Source organism: Brienomyrus brachyistius, chromosome 8 (assembly GCF_023856365.1).
Source record: "Brienomyrus brachyistius isolate T26 chromosome 8, BBRACH_0.4, whole genome shotgun sequence".
Taxonomy (NCBI): Eukaryota; Metazoa; Chordata; class Actinopteri; order Osteoglossiformes; family Mormyridae; genus Brienomyrus; species Brienomyrus brachyistius.
The window spans coordinates 12,266,581-12,287,369 of NC_064540.1; the positions used below are offsets into that span (position 1 = coordinate 12,266,581).

Here is a 20,789-nt window from a genome sequence, read left to right on the forward strand (position 1 = left end):
GCATTGCGCCACTCCCAACACCATTTAGCGCCTCCTTGAAGTCCTTAAACTGCGCTCAAGACAGACATCGCACCCACTTCAAAAGTTATTCAGGCTCGAAGTGGACGTGATCAAGAGACAGCGATCGTTCAACGAGATACAGACTCACGTCCCGAGGCATTCTTTGGATGTGTAACCTTTAAGAAAACAGAAACGGTGGGAGTGGGAGTAATTGGATACACTGTGGGTATCCACGTAGGGGAAATATTCTTTGACATACCGGAATTCATCTGATACTATAATAATATCATAACTGACCTGCACACAACAGGTGAATTACTTAAAATTGAACTGATCTAATAATCAGCGTTTTATCCTGTATTAAACGGACTTGAATCTATTCCCTTAGAATGAGTACATTAGCGGCACAGATTGCGGCCACACTTATATTTATGTGGGGATATTGTGCGCTGTGTGAGTCCTTTTTTACCAACTTCACGTTTAACGAGGACTTGCACTCCAGCTTCGTGGAGCGGCGCCTCCGCAGTCAAGAGCGCAGGGACATGCAGCGAGAGATCCTTTCCATCCTGGGACTACCGCACCGGCCGCGGCCGCATCTCCAAGAGAAGCGCAGCGCTGCGCCCCTCTTCATGCTGGATCTGTACAATGTCATCTCCACCGACGGACGGCAGGACCTGAAGCCGTACAAGCCCGTCTTTACCACCCAAGAACCGCCGATCGCCTCTCAACAGGACAGCAACTTTCTCAGCGATGCCGACATGGTCATGAGTTTTGTCGACTTGGGTAGGTAACTTTTAAATAACTTTGAGGGAAATATATATTGTGCGTCTGGCAAAGTTAATGTCTTCGGGGTCCTGTTTAAAAGGATGCAACAAATGGGGTGCGTGTCAGGTTATCGACAACACGGGAAATATTTTCCTTTTTGTTAAGAAGGAAAATAATGATGTATTATTTCTTTGCATTCCATTCAAATTCTTCATGGCGTTGATTGGTTAAATAATATGGTTATTGTTTTATTACATATAAAGAACTTAAATGAACAATTACCACCCAACCTGAGTTTTTGATCAACGAGCATTTCCCTGCTTACTCCCTGCACATTTGTGGGACTCTAGAGAGTTTACTGTTAAGTACAGGTCCTACTTGTGTTTTTTAATAATTACAGTTAAAGGCTTTAACGTGCAACATATTCATGAACAATACATTTCCGCTTATTTAAATTAATTCTTTCACAAACTGTTTTTTTAATCTAGCCCCGGGAAGTATAAGTGCTCTACTTTGGGTTATTCCAATGGTTACAATGCTAATTTGTCTGGGCTGAGCTTAAATAATTAACGCAGTGTTTAGGTTCTTATTCTGATTTTCCAATCCGAAGAACAATATTGAGAAAAGTATGCGTTATAAGCGCATAATTTTCTGTATTGCGCCTAATTGATAATTGCGTAGTTTGATTTGAACAACGCTGGTGGTAAAATTGTATTGATTAGCTAAGAGATCAGAATTTAACATTAGTGATGATTTAGACATGTAAAATAAATGTAATCAGGGTTTCATTATTGTGTGAGCTTCTCCATATTATTGGTGGACATGGATGATCACGTGACTGTATTACTTATGACGGGTTTGTTTGATTATAAATATTTAAAGTTCACAAAAACCCTCAGCTTAAAATCGAACATATTGTAAAGCTTTGAGTGCGCATTCCTATTTTAAATGACACGGCTGGCTAGTGACCAACTCCATTGTAGCTCTCTGATTTCATTTTTAATGACACTGGTCTTGTTTTAAACTTCAGTTGCCTGATTAGCCCGATAAGCCAGAGAATACAAGTGACGTTGTAGCAAGTAGCTGGGCATTCTTCAGGCATTTATCAGCCTGGAGGACGAGCCAGTGGGGGAAGTACTGTAGAGCCAAACCATACAACCGCTTACTATAGCCATGCCTGCCTGTCTGTGTAGGTGTGTGTAGGCGGACTTCCTATAGTATTATTACATTATGAAACCAATTACTGCTATTTGTTGCCTTTAGATGTTGCTTTTGCCGAAGTGACAGGCTGAGCACTTGCCACGTTGTGGCTGGCCTCTCATGTCTAATATTAGCATGTCTTTTCACGAGGTCCAATCAGCAGACTCCTGGGTTCCGCGTTCTGGGGTTGCATGGGGCATTGATGTGGTATCCAGAAGCAGACAGGAAGTAGGTCTATAACCAAAAGCCAATAGTAATTTATCTCAATTCTCCACAATATAAACATCAAAAGTGCACATTTTAAAGCTACATGTGTAGTATCTGTTGCTTCCATTACCTACGGCTCTGGAAAAAACTGACAAACCACAGCAAAAATCTCAATTTATGGGTGTATGTCTGTGTGAAATATAATTTTGTTTCGCAAACTGCAGCTTCATTCTTCATTGCTTCTCATTCATGAACGGTTTCTTCCTTGCTTTATGGGCCTTTGGTCCTGCTTATAGAAGCCTGATATGAACTGTCCTAGCAGTGAACTTCACACCACTTAATGTTTCCCATTCCTTTGAAGGTCACTTGAGGCCATCCTCCGATTTATGAGGCACTGCTGAACAAGTTGACGGTCATCTCTGGCATTAGAATGTTGCGTCTGCCCTTTACCTGGCTAGTTTTTGGTCGTTCCCAATGTCTCCTGCTCCACCTTATTCTTCTGTACTGCAGTCTTAGAAACTTTGAGTCTGGAAGCAGCCTGCTTTGTCATGTAGCCTTCTGCCAGCAGAACCAGGATTAGACCAGGATTTATAAATGCAGATTTAAAAAAATATAGAGTGGTCTCTCCTTTTTTCTAGAGCTACAGTGCTCAGCATAAATGAGTACACCCCCTTTGAAAAGTACGAATGTAATCAGTAGCTCAATGAACAAAAGAATAACTTCCAAAATTTTCACAAGGCTGAGTTTTATTGAACACTTGTTTAACTCCATAACATGAAATTAAGGTTAATAATATAACTTAGATCACAAAATCTTCAGTTTTACTCAAATTGGTTGAAGCAAAAATGAATACACCCCGCAACAAAAAGTACTACATCTAGTATTTTGTATGACCGCCGTGATTTTTAAGGACAGCACCAAGTCTTCTAGGCATGGAATGAACAAGTTGGCGACATATTGCAACATCTATCTTTTTCCATCCTTCAAGAATAACCTGTTTTAGAGCCTGGATGCTGGATGGAGAGTGATGCTCAACGTGTCGCTTCAGAATTCCCCACAGGTGTTCGATTGGGTTCAGATCAGGAGACATACTTGGCCATTCAATCACCTTCACCCTGTTCTTCTTCAGAAATGCAACAGTAGCTTTAGATGTGTGTTTTGGATCATTGTCGTGTTGGAAAAGTGCACGACGACCAAGTGCATGGAGAGATGGCAGCATCTTCTCCTTCAGTACAGAGCAGTACATTGTTGAGTTCATGATACCATCAATGAAATGCAGCTCCCCAACACCAGCAGCACTCATGCAGCCCCACATAAGGACACTGCCACCACCATGCTTCACTGTAGGCACCATGCATTTTTCTTTGAAATCCTCACCTTTACGACGCCATACAGTTTTGAAACAAGTAGTTCCAAAACAGGGATTTTTGTCTCATCACTCCAGAGTATAGAGTCCCAGTAGTCTTCATCTTTTTCCGCATGGGCCCTAGCAAATTCTAGGCGTGCTTTTTTGTGCATGGGCTTTAGGAGAGGCTTCCTTCGTGGACGATACCCATGCATGCCATTCCTCTGCAGTGTGCGCCGTATGGTGTCACGGGAAACGGTCACTCCAGTTTGGCTTTCTACTACTTTAGCTAACTGCAGTGAACTTGCATGGCGATTTTCTTCAACCCTTCTCATCAGCAGACGCTCCTCTCGAGATGTTAACTTCCGTGGACGGCCTGGACGTCGCTGTAAGATCGTTGCACTTCCATCTTTCTTAAATTTTTGGATCACTTTTGCTACAGTATTTTGACTGATAGGTAAAGCTTTGCTGATCTTCTTGTAGCCCTCACCTTTTTTGTGTAAAGAAATGATTGCCTTTCTCAGATTTTGTGACATTTCTCTTCCATGTGGAGCCATTGCTGACAGCATGAAATGGGAAGGGCTTTTCTTTGTTAAGTAATGCCCTTTTATAGTCACCTGTCTGCTGGACACCTCTTAAATGAATCATTAGACTCACCTGTGGTTGAATGCCTGTTACTTAGAATTTTGTAGTCTTAAGTGTGGCTTTTCTCCTAAGACTATAATTGGGGTGTACTCATTTTTGCAACATGGGCTTGAGTGAATTTGTTAGGAAAATCACTTTTTTGTGTGTGCAAATCAACAAATCTTGTTTGCAATCAATGGCCCACATTTGTGAGAGTATTTTGTAATATAGTATCTCATAGAAAATGTTGATTCTGAAAGGAAACTAAAGGTTTTCTGACAAATGTAGTGGGGTGTACTCATTTATGCTGAGCACTGTATATATACAGGGACTAATATGCCTGGGGGAACGATGCACCTCTGTTCCCGTTCTGTCTTACCTGGTAATCTTTGTCCACCATTTCTCAGTTTCCTCTCTCACCCTTTTAGTGTCAGACATTGTAGTCGTGCAGAGTGGCATCACTCATGTGCATTTACTATGGTAGATACTGTATGTTGACTGTTATTTCTGCGCAATGGAGACTTTCGTGAGTCAGTTTTCTGACTCTATACTCAGTTATGCAGTGGAGTATAGGGACAGATGGTATTTTCAAGAAAAAGTTAGTCGCCTCTGATTTTTATTGTTAGGGGGGTGGAGGGGTGAGCAGAGCCCCTTCAAACGGGTGTTAGCTGCCTGGAAAACAGCAGAACGAATCAGAAATCTGTATTGCTGATTAAAAGGCCTTTCGGTGTGGTCATAAGCCTTGAATTCATGTAGATAGTAGTTTGGATGCTTTGGCGTTTCCCTTGGATGATTCAGGTCACACTGTATGATACTTGTATCATTATGGATAAGGGTGATTTCTAAGCAAGTGACTAGTTTACGAGGAAGAGAGGTATATTAAATAAAATGGCAAAAAGAAACGATGTGTTAAGCTGCTTTGTGGAAATCGTTACTGGTGCCTGTAATTAAAAACACGGTGGCTGTGGGGCAGGGATTATGGAGAAGCTGTTTCCTACGCACATTATCTCAGTCACCCTTTGAACGAAGAGAGCGATGAACTGCATTCCCTGCAGCACACGTCAGTATGCGCGTTCATGTTGTCAGTATGGTGACCAGTGCCAATAGCGGGACTGGCATGCGAGACAGAAGGCATGTCCGTATATGCGGCGTACATTAGCTATAGGTAATGGTGTCCTCCTCTGGGGATGTGGCTCCTCCCAGTCTGCGCAGCTGCAGCCTGGCTGCACACGCAGCCCCAGGAAGGTGCTGCCTTGCATTCCGCTGCTCTGCAGGCAGTCTCTGCACTGGCGCCCGGGGCTCATACAGATGTTTCTGGCCTGGCTTCCCTAGACTTTAGCAGCTGTGCATAGAAAACCTCTTTAGCATGCAGCCGTCCGTACCCAGCTCAGCCTTTTCTCTCTCCAAATGGGCTTCAGCCCCCCAGCACCATGTCCTCCCCCAAGATGCAGTCCTGAAGCAGCTCTTCGCCCCCATCAGTGCCATTACCTCACATTATTCAGTTATTTTGGCAACTCACTTCAGTTAAAAGCAAGTGCTGCCTTAGACTCATCCCCTTTCCTCAGCTGGATCTTTCTCTGAACACTGGTGGTTGAGGTTTATGGGGACTGTTACTTGGGCAGCCAGGTTTTTTTACGTTTAGTTACTTAATTCCACCCAGAAATGTTATCAGCTCATTTCAGTCCATCACCTGAAAACTTACTGTGCTTCCCGAGGAAACACTTTTGAATGCACCTTAAAGGTCGACTAACCCTTTGCTTTCCAAAAACCCGAAACCCTAGCCTGTAGACATTTATTTTGAAGTCTGGATTGTCAGTCATTGGCTTGTAAGATTATGTGCTTTGCAGATAAGCATTGTTTTAAGTCGCCATCTGTACTCAGTACTGTACCATATATCCATCCATCCAGCCGCCAACCATTTGTCCCTTTCAGGGGAACCTGGATGCACCGAGGCAGAGGGCAGGTCCGCTGCTTGGATGAGATGCCAGGCCATCACAGGGCACACACTCAAGGGGGCGATGTATAGACAGAAGTTAACGTAACAGCATGTTTTGGGCAGTGGGCAGAGACTGGGGCACCCAGAGGAAACCCACATGACGTGGGGAGAGCATGTGATTGACCCACCCCAAACAAGTTAGTACTCCAGGAAGTCAATATTTGAATTGTGACAGGAATGGGTCCACCCCATCCCACTCTGATTACTTCGCTCGGTTTGCCTGGGTGGCAAAGGCTTCTGATAGAAAGGATCAGATTGCAGTATATTTTTTGGTTTAATTAGGTAAGCTGGAAACTGTAAAAAAAAATCAAAGTCCATCCATCCATCCATCCATCCATCATCTTCTGCTTAGTCCGAGGTCGGATCGCGGGGGCAGCAGTATCAGCAGGGAGGCCCAGACTTCCCTCTCCCCGGCCACTTCATCCAGCTCCTCTGTGGAGATCCTGAGGTGTTCCCAGGCCAGCCGAGAGACATAGTCCCTCCAGTGTGCTATGGGTCTTCCCCAGGGTCTCCTCCCAGTGGGACATGCCCGGAACACCTCACCAGGGAGGCGTCCAGGAGGCATCCTAATCAGATGCCCGAGCCACCTCCTCTGGCTCCTCTCAATGCAGAGGAGCAGCGGCTCTACTCTGAGTCTCTCCCAAATGACCGAGCTCTTCATCCTATCTCTAAGGGAGAGTCCAGCCACCCTGCGGAGGAAACCCATTTTGGCCGCATGCACCCGCGATCTCGTTCTTTCAGTCACTACCCATAGCTCATGACCATAGGTGAGGGTAGGAACGTAGATCGACTGGTAAATCGAGAGCTTCGCCTTTTGGCTCAGCTCTCTCTTCACCATGACAGACCGATGCAGCGCTCCATTGTTCCCCCACTCGTGAACAAGACCCCGAGATACTTAAACTCCTCCACTTGGGGGAGGACCCCATCCCCAACCCGGAGAGAGCATTCTACCCTTTCCCGGCTGAGAACCATGGTCTCGGATTTGGAGGGGCTGATCCTCATCCCAGCCACTTCACACTCGGCTGCGAACTGTCCCAGTGAGAGCCGAAGGTCACAGTCCGATGAAGTCAACAGAACCACATCATCTGCAAAAAGCAGAGACCGGTCACCAAACCGGACACCCTCAACGCCCTGGCTGCGCCTAGAAATTCTGTCCATAAAAATTATGAACAGAATCGGTGACAAAGAGCAGCCCTGACGGAGTCCAACCTTCACCAGAAACGAGTCCGACTTATTGCAGCCCATGCGGGCCAGGCTCTGGCAGGGACCAAACCACCATTAAAAGAAAGCCCGGTACCTCATACTCCCGGAGCACTCCCCACAGGACCCCCCGAGGGAAACGGTCGAATGCCTTCTCCAAGTCCACAAAACACATGTAGACTGGTCGGGCAAACTCCCGATCATTTACTTTAATAATGAAAGTAAATGAGAAAAATGAAATGAACTAAACTAATAAATAAACTAATAATTTCTGACTGTGTGTGCAGAGAAACACAAAATGCCACGCAGTGTGTACTGTAACATCATACAAAATGGTCGTAGTCTGTTGTGCTATAAAGAACCTCATCGTGTAATTAAAAGCAGGGTCCACGGCAGATTTAATTAGCATAACACATCCATAGGGAGCCATTCGCTGTTAGTCTATTGTGTATGATCTTTGTAATGCAGGTTTTGTGTCTAACGTTGCCAGGGACAGTTTCGTAGATCCTTGTTCTGCAGCATCATGCCGATTTGTAGAAAAGCCCAAACCATAATCATCAGGGATGCAATACAAGCATAAAACCACAACTCTCCATATTTCACTTGGCAGTGATTTCTGACAAAATAAAGAGGTGGGATCCTAGCAAACAGGAGCTTGGGAAATGGTGGTAAAATAAATGATACATAGTGTAATTGTATGTCCATATAAAAGCCAAATGTGTGCAATGTTTAAAGGTAATACAGTAACAGGTTGGTGGTTTCGAAGTTCATCTGCGAAAATGTATTCAGTAAAACACAAGACTGAGTGGACCTGTATAAGCAGCAGTAGGTTGTTTGCTGTCATCCATTCCCTGTGTGGAGTTTGCCATCATAACGGAATGTCAGTGTAATCTCAGATGCCCCAGATGTCGGTAAATATCTTGTGTGGTTTATTTTAAATGCTAACCAGTGGGCCATTTTCATCCACATATGGGCCAGCTACACTAAGGAATTCACAAAAGTATATAAACCAGACCGAGTCACCCAAATATCCCCTGCACTGAATTATGTTGTTATGCAGGTCTACTCTTTACTATAACTTATTTCGTATGACCTCAGAGGAATAAAATGGTTTATGTTTGTAAGCATGTATAAGAAGGTTTGCTTTTCAAATCTGATGCAGCCACCATGCAGCTAGAGCCGGCCTTGCTTAAGTGCCAAAGTTTAACTAAAGAAGAATGACTTACTGTAAGGCCCTTTAAGAATGTTGCTGTACTAATCAGAGTATGGTGACTTGCGTGGATTTCAGAGATGCTCCTTTTCATTTATATCACGTTTAGTTAGGTTGTCTGAACAAAGAGGAACTCACCCAACTTCAGAAAGCTTAAAGTAAACCTTATTGTCTCATTATTATCATTATTATTAATAGTAACATTAACCTTTAATTATATGGCACTTTTCATACATGCAAGTGCAGCTCAAAGTGCTTCACATATGAGATTAAAATTCAATCAAAGTAAAATGAGTAACCAAAGAAAAAAATGTAAAAGAATACAAAGCTACAATTCTAAAAGTATAAGCTGGTGAAAACTGGAATTAATCAATGTCATGTTTCATGGATATAGCAACAAAACTGTGAGATAAAGAGAAAGAAATATCATCTTTAGTAAAAGAGGACAAACATATAATACTATAACGATATAAGTGAATAGGAAAATAAAATGAAGAATAATAAAATATTATAAACTGGTTAAAATACCAATCTAAAAAAATGAATTTTCAATAGCTTTTTGAAAGTGTTAAGCTTCGCTAATGTCTTCTGGCAGTCGGTTCCACAGTTTTGGAGCATAATAGCTAAAAGCTGCCTCACCACTTTACATTTCAACTTCAGAATATATAGAAGTCTGGGACTGGTAGATTTCGGAGTTCTAGTGGGAATATAAAAGGTAAGATTTGACATCATCACGTTCAGCCGCTTGTGGAAGTTCTGAATGTATCACTCAGATATATTATGCAGTGTGAAACGTGGAACACTTTTCCCAAGGATTTGTAACATTAGCCAATGGGTGTCTGTTTTAGCTTAAAACTAACAAACAACAAACTCCTAAACAGGAGCCAAGTCATTTGTAGCTTTTATGTTTTTTCGGTGGGGCTGATCTAGTTGGATGGGGGTAGTTACATGACTGATTTCATATAAATTAAAGGTGAGTCCGTGGAAATGGTTTCCACAACCACCAGCAAAATTAGGAAGGGAGCCATAAAAATATAAGTAATTCAATCCAGCCGCAGCAGCACTAAAAAGAGGCCAGAAAGAGGCACGTGCAGGAGTGAGCAGGTCTTTCTGAAATGCCGCAGTGCTGTTCCTTAGGCCATGCCTTAAATTGTAGGCTGCATCCTGAGATGTACTGGCCTGAAGAGTGGTGTCTTAGTTTTGGTGTTTCAGGCACATTTCAGTGCCAGCTGTGAATTCTTCATCTTTGCTGAAAGCTTCATAGCAGTTCTTTGTGCATGTATTTCAGAGATGCATTATAGCATGCTATGGCCTTTAGTGTTTCTAACAGATTTGTGTTTCTCCCTGGCAGTTACTTGGTATAGATAAATGGTAACTTTGAAATGCATACAGGACATTTATGAGTCAAACTGATACTTCTGAAGGCACTTAGTTTCATAGTGAAATGGAAAGTGAAAGAGCCATATTGAAAGATATGTACAGAACTGGCATGATGGCCAGAGACTGGTATGAGTCTATGATGTGTAGGAGCTTAAGTAGGGGCACCCCAGGATCACACAGCCACTTTCCTGCAATGGTATTACCCACCATTCCCAATGAAGAGAGTATCGCTGATGTGTGAATTCCAGGCAACCATCTTTATTTGTAATTTATGCCATTTGTTGACAGTGTTTGGAAATTCCCCAGAAGTAGCAGCTAGAAGGCAAAGCTATGATCAGTGAGGTAAGAAGAGGTCTGTTCAGGGAAATGCTGTATCACAGCGGCAAACAGTCCCTCATGTACACATACCAAAAGCTTAAGAAAACGCCCAGGTCCTGTTCTGTATTAAATTGTGCTAAAACAAACGACTGGCTACGGTCATGTGTCTACTCCCACCCCATATGATTTAGATGACCCAGCAACACATTACAATGAAATAAATGCATCATTGAGGTATGACATCATTACCATGACCTGTAGATGGGAAGTTCCTGAATAATTGCTCTGTTCCCAAAAGTCACCCTGTGAGTATGAGGAAAGGTGTAAAATCAACTTTAAGGAAACACTATTAGGGCAGCATTATAAATATGTCAGTTGAGTTTTTTCTTATTCGTAAAAAGTGATGTAAATCCATGTTGTTATTTTCCAAGACTTTGCAGTAAGCATCAGATCCAAGCCAGGGTAGTGTTATTTTTACTGGAGACAAGTATTGATTACGTTGAACTATCTAAAATTTGGTTACATCACATTTCTAAATGGAGAGGTTCAGCTCCCCATTGACAATTGTGCTCTAGTGGATTATGAAGGCAGGAGTGAAGACTGAGGCCTCAGAGTAATGTGGATGTATGAAGGCAGGAGTGAAGACTGAGGCCTCGGAGGAATGTGGCTGTATGAAGGCAGGAGTGAAGACTGAGGCCTTGGAGGAATGTGGCTGTATGAAGGCTGGAGTGAAGACTGAGGCCTCAGAGGAATGTGGATGTATGAAGGCAGGAGTGAAGACTGAGGCCTCGGAGGAATGTGGCTGTATGAAGGCAGGAGTGAAGACTGAGGCCTCGGAGGAATGTGCCTGTATGAAGGCAGCAGTGAAGACTGAGGCCTCAGAGGAATGTGGCTGTATGAAGGCAGGAGTGAAGACTGAGGCCTCGGAGGAATGTGGCTGTATGAAGGCAGGAGTGAAGACTGAGGCCTCAGAGGAATGTGGCTGGAGTGAAGACTGAGGCCTCGGAGGAATGTGCCTGTATGAAGGCAGCAGTGAAGACTGAGGCCTCAGAGGAATGTGGCTGTATGAAGGCAGGAGTGAAGACTGAGGCCTCAGAGGAATGTGGCTGTATGAAGGCAGGAGTGAAGACTGAGGCCTCAGAGGAATGTGGATGTATGAAGGCAGGAGTGAAGACTGAGGCCTCGGAGGAATGTGGCTGTATGAAGGCATCAGTGAAGACTGAGGCTTCGGAGGAATGTGGCTGTATGAAGGCTGGAATGAAGACTGAGGCCTCGGAGGAATGTGGCTGTATGAAAGCAGGAGTGAAGACTGAAGCCTGGAATAAATGAGACTGTCTCTGTGAAGCAGAAAAGACCCAGAGCAGCTGATATGACAGGTTCTTCACACCTTCATCCCTTCCTATGGTGTACGAGTTGTGGGCTTCATAGTACGACATACAGAGCCAGATTACGATTAATTCGCCATTGTGGTCCTTTTTCTCAGAGGTGACTAAGCAAGGTTTAACGTTAGCCTAAAACGTGATCACCAATGATGTGACGACACATCACATTGCCTCTGAAGCAGATGCTTTTGTCCAAAGTGATGTAAAAGAATGACTGAGCAGGGTCATTCAGTCCCTGGAGTAATTGGGGTTAAGGGCCTTGCTTAATGGTCCAACAGTGACATCACTCTGTCAGGCACAGGATTTAAATTGACAACCTTCTGATCACAATAATTCACTGAGCCACACACTGATACACTAGGATATTAAAACATTCCTTGTTAATAGACTCATTAATCCAAAGAAAAATGCATAGATATCAGTACATACTGTATTCTCAGTGTCCTTGGAATACATATGAAAATGGCTTCATATCAGCACTGTGATGCTGTTGTGTCTGCTCACCACTCACACAGCGTTTAGCCCGCTATCATTCATGACACTCACTCCCTGATTTATAATCTGTGCTACCAAGGCCAGTGTGGCAAGGGCATTTTAGTGGGAGGGGGGATGGCAAGCCAGGAAGGAAACACTGACCGTGACACACGGCTGAGATCACGGTTTGTGATGGGAACGCTTCCTAAACATATTTATTTAACACAGGTAGAGTGAGTGAGTTTGCTGAGGCTTCATGTTTCCTCTCAGAGGAAGCAATAAAGACGGCCGCTTGTATTTAACTGCTCTTTTACCCGCCTCTTAATTGCTGCCATATTTTTCTTGGGGGGGGGGGGGGGTGTCAGAAAATAGAGTAATAAGAAGCTAACACTAAAGGTATTAATGCCAGGGCTCATTTGCTTGTAGCATCCGGAGGGTTTATGATCAATATTTTCTTTCAAACATTTACTGTATCACCGATTTCATTCCTTCTTTCATTATGAAATATGTTAAAAGCATGTATAGAAGCTGCATTGACTGCTACCCCTCGGTAATATTACGCACGAATATGTTCATTCCGCTAAGGGAGAGGGTTTAATGGATGAAGGTTGAGGCAGCCCTGTGAGCTGGAAGGAAGGCCAGCAATGGTCTCCCCAGCTGTGTCCAGCTGTTCTCCCCCGTGCAGACAGAGAAGGTTTAATGTTCAAGGGCAGGTCATTGGGTAAAGGAGTCTACAGCCCCTAAGGCTGGGTGTGGAAACTGGAAGGGGGGCTGTACTTGTGTAGGCCTAGGAGCATAGAGATGGAAAGTGAGGGGGTTCCTGGGGGGGGGGGGTACAGCAGCTTTTGCCTTTTCTCCAATCAGGTATTAAAAGCACAAGGTTGTGTAAGGAAATGATTCAACTAGAATGTTTCCCTAACAACAGCCAGTCAGGGGTGCATTTCCCAAAAGCATAGTTGCTAACAACATCAGCAACTTACATGGCTGGAACCATGCAGCTGAACGGTTCCAACTATGTAAGTTGCTAACGAGAGTTTTTGGGAAACGTGCCCCCGGATTTCAGCAACATACTGTAGTAAATGGTAAATTAAGCAAGGCCGTTGTTGACTGAAGCAGGGTAGCAGATTGGACAGCAGCTGAGAGCATGTCCTAGGAAGGTTTTTACACCTTGAGCAAGGAAGGTTTCAAATCTAAATTCCTCCAGCAAAAAGATGGATATAAATTATAATCTGGTTTGTATAAAAAGTGTCATCTGAGGAATTTAAAGTTACATGCATAATTCAGATATCTTCCCCAGCTGACTACTTAAAAGGTTACCGGATCCTGGAGAAGTTCTGCTGAACAAAGACCCATTTTACCATACAAATGAATAACATTGTAAAATAAAAGATATCGAAATATGCTCTTACATCTGTTTCTTCCCGATCTCAGTGGAGCATGACAGGAAGTCCTTCCCTGTGCGGCGTCACCACAGGGAGTACCGCTTCAACCTGTCACAGGTCCCCGAGGGGGGCTCCGTCACCGCCGCAGAATTCCGCATCTACAAGGACTTTGTCCACGAGCACTTTGAGAATGAGACCTTCCGCGTCAGAATCTACCAGGTGCTGCAGGAGCACGCAAACAGGCAAGACCTTCTGGAAACCAAAAAAATGTCCCTCTGAAGATTTTGTTTTCTTCTCCCATTTTACTTTTCTTAACAAACAGCCTCTCCTATTTCTCTGTCTGATTTTGATGTTTTTATAAGATGCACCACGATTTACTGAAAACAAGAAAAATTTCGAAACTGTAGACCCGTTCATGCGCATCCTTCTCATTCTTATTACTTTACCATCATTCGGAATCTTCACTTCTCCCCAGGAGGAACCTTGTGCTCCCGTATCCTATCTTTATTATCAAACCCCCCACTTACAGCAACATGTCACCAGATGTTTAGACACGCATTCTACCCCCAATCATATACCCAACAGCCTGACCCCTTACAGCCAGCCATTCGTAGCTCTCATTCAGAGTCCCTGTTTTTACCTCATCCAGGGAGCCTGAATTACTGCTGCTGGACTCACGAGTCACCTGGGCTGCCGAAGAAGGTTGGCTGGTGTTTGACATCGCTGCCACCAGTGAGCACTGGTCCATCCACCCAGGATGGGACCTGGTCCTGCAGCTGGCCTTGGAGAGCATGGACGGTGAGGGGGGGGGGGGGTCCATGGGCAGGTTTGCACTTTCCCCGCTAATGTGGAAGATAAAGCAGCAAGAATATACTTTAACCCATGTATGAAGTCATCCAAGTAACAATGATAACAACAAACATGATCTGTTTTAGCTAATGAAACAAATTATTGCATTCTTCTTGTACATATTGAACACAACATTAAAATATTCACAGTGTAGAGAACACTGCCCTAGAATAACGACTTCATCAAATCCAGGTCGGAGTATGAACCCCAAGCTGGCTGGGCTGGTGGGCCGCAGTGGACCCCAAAACAAACAAGCCTTTATGGTGGCCTTCTTCAAAGCTGCCCAGAGCCGCTCACGCAGAGCCCGTTCTGCTGGCCCCAAGCAGCGGGGCCCCGGCCGGCCCAAGGTCCCCAAGAACCAGGAGGCACCGAGAGGCACCAGCACTGCAGGTATCAGGGGGGCTGTGGGACTGCAGTGGAGAGGGGAAAGGATGATGTGGGGCGGTGCCGTGGGACGGTGCCGTGCTCCAAAATGCTCCTTGGAGGAGACAGCACATGTGAGATGACCATGTTGAGGTGAACAGTCCCGGCTAGTGGCTGTTCGGGTACGAAAAGCAGAGCACTGGCAGCCAATCAAAGCGGCCATGACTCAGTGGGGGGAAGGGCCAGCTGGCCTTTGTTAATCGCCTGGGCTCGCCTCTCCAGCTGTACACCGTGACTTGCTGACTCGCGCATCTCAGACTGTTTTGACTCCCCTCATCTCTACAGGAAACAGCAGCACAGATCAGAAACAGGGCTGCAAGAAGCACGAGCTCTTTGTCAGCTTCAGGGACCTGGGCTGGCAGGTACGGCCTGGGACTCAGTTGTGCTCAATCCTCTTCCCCTTTGCTCTTTGCATCTTCCCAGCACCATTATCTCTTCCTCTCCATATTTATTACCCATTCCCTGTCTTTTTATTAAGTCAAAATAAACCTGGTATATGAAGGGCCTTTGAATGGAAAGGTTACAATGGAAAGTGACAGCTTAACAAAGACAGCTTAACAGAGTTTGCAGAGCCCTAAAGAATATTATAACAAGTCTATTTAAATGGTCATATACACTCAAATAATTACATAGAGTAGAATTTAAATGATGATGATTGACAATGCAGGAATAACAATGTCCTTAATGCAACAGTAGCTGATAAGAGAGTCAGAGTCAGAGAGTTTTATTGTCAATTCCTTTACATGTACTAGCCATATAAAGATAGAGAGATTACGTTTCCCACTGTCCCTTGCGTACATTAGACAAATAATACAGGACGGGACGAACTATAAAGTGCACAGAACAACAACAGAACAACAACGTAACCTGTGTTATACCAAATTCTAACGCTATTTCTAAACACAAAATATACAGTGGACAGACACGACAGGACAGACAAACAAGTGTACAAGTACAGCACAACAGTACAAGTACAGCACAACAGTACAAGTACAGCACAACAGAAAACATGTATGTAAAAGCTGATAGTCAGTTGACTGAGAGTCACGTGACATGTGTCCTCTCTTCCAGGATTGGATCATCGCGCCAGAGGGCTACGCTGCCTACTACTGTGACGGCGAGTGTGCCTTTCCCCTCAACTCGTACATGAACGCCACCAATCACGCCATCGTGCAGACGCTGGTAAGCCTCCGTGGTTGGCCAAGAAGGTGAAGCTGCTGTGCATGTGAATTTTACTGGCAAAATGCACAGTAGCCATTTTTTGTGCTGAGGCAACTGTGGTTTCACCCCAAGTCACATGATATTGATGGGAATGTGTGATTATTATATACCCTTTGATTTTGGCTAGACATCCATTCTATATATCGTTCTTTATATTGGTTACTCAAATCAAATGTTCTTCCCCCTCTGAGTTGATATTTTTAGTTTTTTGTTTTATTTCTTGTCTTCCATCCAAGGGTTTGTTAGCCATACGCTCTCCTGGTGAGCCACTAGCCAGTATCTCCCCTCACACACATGCCCACCAATCGATGTCTTTCTCCATAGGTCCACTTTATAAACCCAGAGACGGTGCCCAGGCCCTGCTGTGCCCCCACTCAGCTGCACGCCATTTCTGTTCTCTATTTCGACGACAGCTCCAACGTCATTCTGAAGAAGTATCGCAACATGGTAGTGAGAGCTTGCGGCTGCCATTGACAGAACTGCCGGTCATCACCTGATAGTACCGTGATTCAGTGGGACAGGTTGGGATACAAAGAGAGCAGACTTCCTCCCAGCGGTGGACCATAGACTCAAAGAGCCCTTACCCACAATTTACAGGATGTCAGACGGTTACGTGCAGTCTTGTTGCCCACAAGGAGGTTGGACAGTTGATCTTTGCGGGGTGGGCAGTGTGGATACACCAATACATGGAGAACTTTTGAAGATCGCCCAGTTCATCTCTCTCAGATGTATGGGACTTGAACGTGTCATGTGACCTACTTGCCTTTTCCAACTGACCAATGAGAATGAGCACTGTTGATGACAGGCATCCCATTTGATGGCTCAGGATCATGAAGTGGGGAATTATTATTATTATTATTATGGTGGTCTGGTGGTTAGAGGCATTGTTTTACAGGAGTGAGCTTACTGTATTAAGTAAATCTTGCTCCTTAAAAACTGTAAACGCATCAGCGTGAAATTTGATACCTCTGTAAACCACTTTGGATGACAGAATCTTCTATCCAAATAAAAGATAAAAAGATTTTGATTTGCCAGTTTTAGATTTACCTGAATGTTTTAAATGAGCAGAGCTACCCACTGCAGTGTATATGTGACCCGTCGCCACAAAATGAGTCTTAAGTCGCACTGGCAGTTAACTGCACCCATAAGACTCATTTCGTCTTGATGGGTCACATATGAGGTTTGTTGATCCTTTTCAGATATTTCATGAAAGTATGGCTTTCATTTTTATAACATTTAACTAGTAAAAATGGTTAATTATTTTCTAGCAAACAGTTTTTGGAACTAAAGTCTGTAGACATGGGCTACAGGAATAGGAATTAAGTAGCAATTACAATGTCCCCCACAATTATTGCCCCCCCCCCCCCCCCCCCGCCAGTGAAAAAAAACAAGTGAAAAGGGTCATAAAAATTGACCTGAAAAATGGGGGGAAAAATCCAACCTTTAATTGAAGTAAATTCTGAGAAAAAAAAAACCCACTAGGAAAAAAATATTCTTAACAAAAGCACACGACGCGTGATCTGTGTGGCAAAACTTTGCAAGTTTAAGGCTAAGAAACATTTTATCTGTTGATTCTGGAACCAATATATGCCGAAGGATTTCTTGTGAACATAACTCTCTATCTACTACACAATAGCGTTTGGCCCCCTTAAACGCAAAATTGGTATTTTCTCTGGAATCACAGTTAAGCAGAATGTTAACTATTTAAGAAAATCATAAACTGTAATATTTTGATTTCAACAAACTAAACTAGCCAACCTCTACAAATTAAAAATGAAACAAAAATGATCAAGATGGTGAAGGTAATCTGCCTGTGTGCACTTACGCTGAAAGTTTACTTGCAAGACTTTCAGAAATATGGGGGGGGGAATAGTTTACAACTCATCATGTCTGAAAGTATCCTCTCAGTGGCCATATTGGACTACTACAGTACCTCAGGTCTTCCCACGTCTTGGGCCTTCGGAAGCCTTTAGAGTCATGTGACCCTCGACTGGGGAAAAAGCAACATGGCCACCAGTCAGTGTTGACAGCTGCAGTTGGCAGCACATGCTCACTGTCCAGTTTTTTCCCTCCTAAAAGCTCATATGTGTTCGATCATAAATCTGATTTATACTGACTGCCTTTTCACTCTGCTCTGTACTGTGAAGCCGTATTTCCAAGGTATTCTTACAGACTAAACACAGAAACAGTTTAGCTAATTTTTAAGTTTGTCATCAGCATTTAAATTTTGTGTCAATTTCAGCATAAAGGGTGATTAACTGTGTGTTGAACAACAAGTAATGTATATGTCCATGCTCAGCATATGCCTGAGGATATGCTTTCCCTTTACTTACTTTCTCAAAGTAGCATTACTACAAAGATACTTATTACACTAGTGAGTGTATCCTTATACCAGGACTGAGGCCGCAATGGACCTGGGAATTGGCCCGGCTGCTACCTGCTCCTCTGTCATTTTCGCTGATTGGATAATACTTCAGTACAAGCTATCGTCTTTGTTTAAGTTGAGTCAGGAGCCTTACTTGCATTTGAGATTGTTTTGAATGTGCATCAGAGTTTATTATTCTAACAAATCACGCATGCAGGTGGTATGTTTCATGAATGCTAAATGTATGCCTTTGAAGGCTTCCCCTTTGTGGCAGACGTCCTGGCTTCCATGACATAACCAGGTTGGGGAACATTACACTGACCCTGATGTCATCTCACACTGCTTTAGTAAGCGACCTGGTTATGACAAACAATGTCAGTGTGAACACTGTGAAAAGAGACAATTTGCTTTCTGGATGTGACTTCTTTCCATTCCTGTGATCCAATCAAGAGAGGAACACCACATACACAGAACTAAAGATGTGGGATGTTTTTAAGGTTTTGGTTCGAGATGTATAATTTACACATTTCACATATAGTTGTGAGGAGGTAACATTGTTCACTAGGAGAAATGTTTTTTGTGGAAAGTGAGAATTGTCAGCCAAGCCGAACGTTTGTTGTGTTTAGCTTGGCTTTCTTGGCTCTGATATCACTGTCGCTTTAACAAATGGTAGTAAATGGGTTGTAATGTTTTGTCCCGATGATTCATCTTCAGGATTCGTGTAAAATCTGCAGGTGGCTAAACCTCGACAGCAGCATCTTCTCCGGTTTCTGCGTTTCACTGCCGGATGGTAGTGCGGCTCTCCTTCGGGGGGGGGGGGGGGGGGGGGGACGTGCCTGGAGCCACACGTGGAAGCAAAGTACAGGGCAGTAAGAAAGACGACCTCGGCCAGCTTGCCCCGCCCCGCCCAGCAGGAGCCAATCCAAAGACGTACTCAGAGGTAGGTGGGGGTGGCAGTGAGGGACAAGGGCAAGCTTTTACTGTTATTCGAGCAGCTCCTTTCAACAATCTGTGGGCTGCAACCTGTTTCGGATTAGCAGGCCATGCCACCTACAGGTTCAGACGTAAAACATATGCGGCCTCTGGGGCTCTGATCTGACTATGCATAGGGGTGTAGGGTCCTTATTTTCTTCTATCCCTTCATCACTTAGGCTACATTTAATAGGCTGTTGCCTACATCAGTGGTTTGTTGCCCAACAGCTTAAAGGCTCGTAACATGAATTCTGGACTTTGTCCGGAGAATCAGGTCCGGACACTTGCCCTTTCACACATGTGGTACACAAACGGAGATCCGTGTTAGACGTGTCCACACCTACTAGAAGTACTCCAGTTCATTTAGATTAAGAGTGTAGCTTGGGCAGAGCATACAAGAGGCAGGAAATGATGAAAAAGCATGGTACAGAAATGGCAGTGTTTTGTTTACAGCACGTGGAAGATGTTTGCTGTTCACCTGAACTTTAGTTCGGATTACACCATGGTCATGTAGCCGATTTGTATTTTGATCAGACAAAAGTGAGTCTCTTGCCATTCTTTGAATCTGTCAAGCAATTTCTTAGTGACAGAATTTTCTGGCAGTTTGTATTCTGTTTTCATGCCAGTTGCATGAGAGAAATGTTATCATCACGCCCACTTGTTCGTGGTGAATACTCCGGAATTCTCCCTGCTCCATTGACACCTGGGGGTGACTTGGAAATTACCTGGACTTCATTCTAGGGAGCTAGCAGGGTTAATGTCCAATACAGCTGATTCATACATTTGTATCCACACATACAGCTACTCTGGGTAATGTTTAGAAAAGTTCAGGATGGCAGTGCATGTCTGAAAGGGGCTTTACAGTTGACAGTAACAGGAAGTGAATGTCAGTGGTTTCTTATAAAAACAAGAACGCCGATAATAATAGCTTCATGCTGGAAACTGTGTCTAACATCAACAGCCCTCTCAGTTTATATCCAGCAGTGGAATCAGGCTGGAAGGTACATGCTTGAAGCAGGAGATTATTTCACCAGGGACACATCTTGCATAAAAAGTTGTCTCCTCAATAAATGGGTATGTAGGTATGTAGCTGAAGTCAGCTGTTAGGTCCTCAGCACAACGTGCCCCCCCCCCCCCCCATCCGATACTTCTGCTGCAATCCCCATCTGCCATCACGCTAAGGTACCTCTTGTGCTTTCCAGTCCTGTGTTTCCCAGTCCGGTGATTAACATCAGCCCTCCTGTTGCTTGTGCCCATCCCAGAGTTAGTCTTCCTGTTTTGACCCCCCATGGTCCTGTTTGTTTCCTTGCTGTTTTGACAATAAAGTCCCTTTTGTTCTCCTTCCGCCTGCCCCAGAGTCCTCCATTCCCCGTGTCGTGAGACAAACTGCACTCGAATCAAATTTCTTGTAAAACTGAATCTAGATCCCCTGGGGGAAAATAAAAATTGGTGGTGCCTAACCGATAAAACGTAAGC

General features: G+C 44.1%; 1 protein-coding gene across 1 annotated transcript; it reads left to right on the top strand.

Annotated features, from left to right (window-relative positions):
* Positions 1-64: 64 nt before the first annotated feature.
* Positions 65-16,892, top strand: LOC125747535 (bone morphogenetic protein 7-like). Its single transcript, XM_049022877.1, has 7 exons — positions 65-783; positions 13,533-13,725; positions 14,133-14,281; positions 14,525-14,722; positions 15,041-15,117; positions 15,827-15,937; positions 16,301-16,892. Exons 1-7 carry the CDS (start codon positions 390-392, stop codon positions 16,448-16,450), a joined length of 1,272 nt encoding a protein of 423 aa, XP_048878834.1. The 5' UTR covers positions 65-389; the 3' UTR covers positions 16,451-16,892.
* Positions 16,893-20,789: the final 3,897 nt, after the last annotated feature.

Bases quoted from the DNA above. Each gene is read 5' to 3' on its own strand.
- LOC125747535 (XM_049022877.1), top strand. From the start codon at position 390: ATGAGTACATTAGCGGCACAGATTGCGGCCACACTTATATTTATGTGG. The intron at 13,726-14,132 runs GCAAGACCTTCT...TACCTCATCCAG, and splicing joins CTGCAGGAGCACGCAAACAG to GGAGCCTGAATTACTGCTGC. The intron at 15,938-16,300 runs GTAAGCCTCCGT...CTTTCTCCATAG, and splicing joins ACGCCATCGTGCAGACGCTG to GTCCACTTTATAAACCCAGA.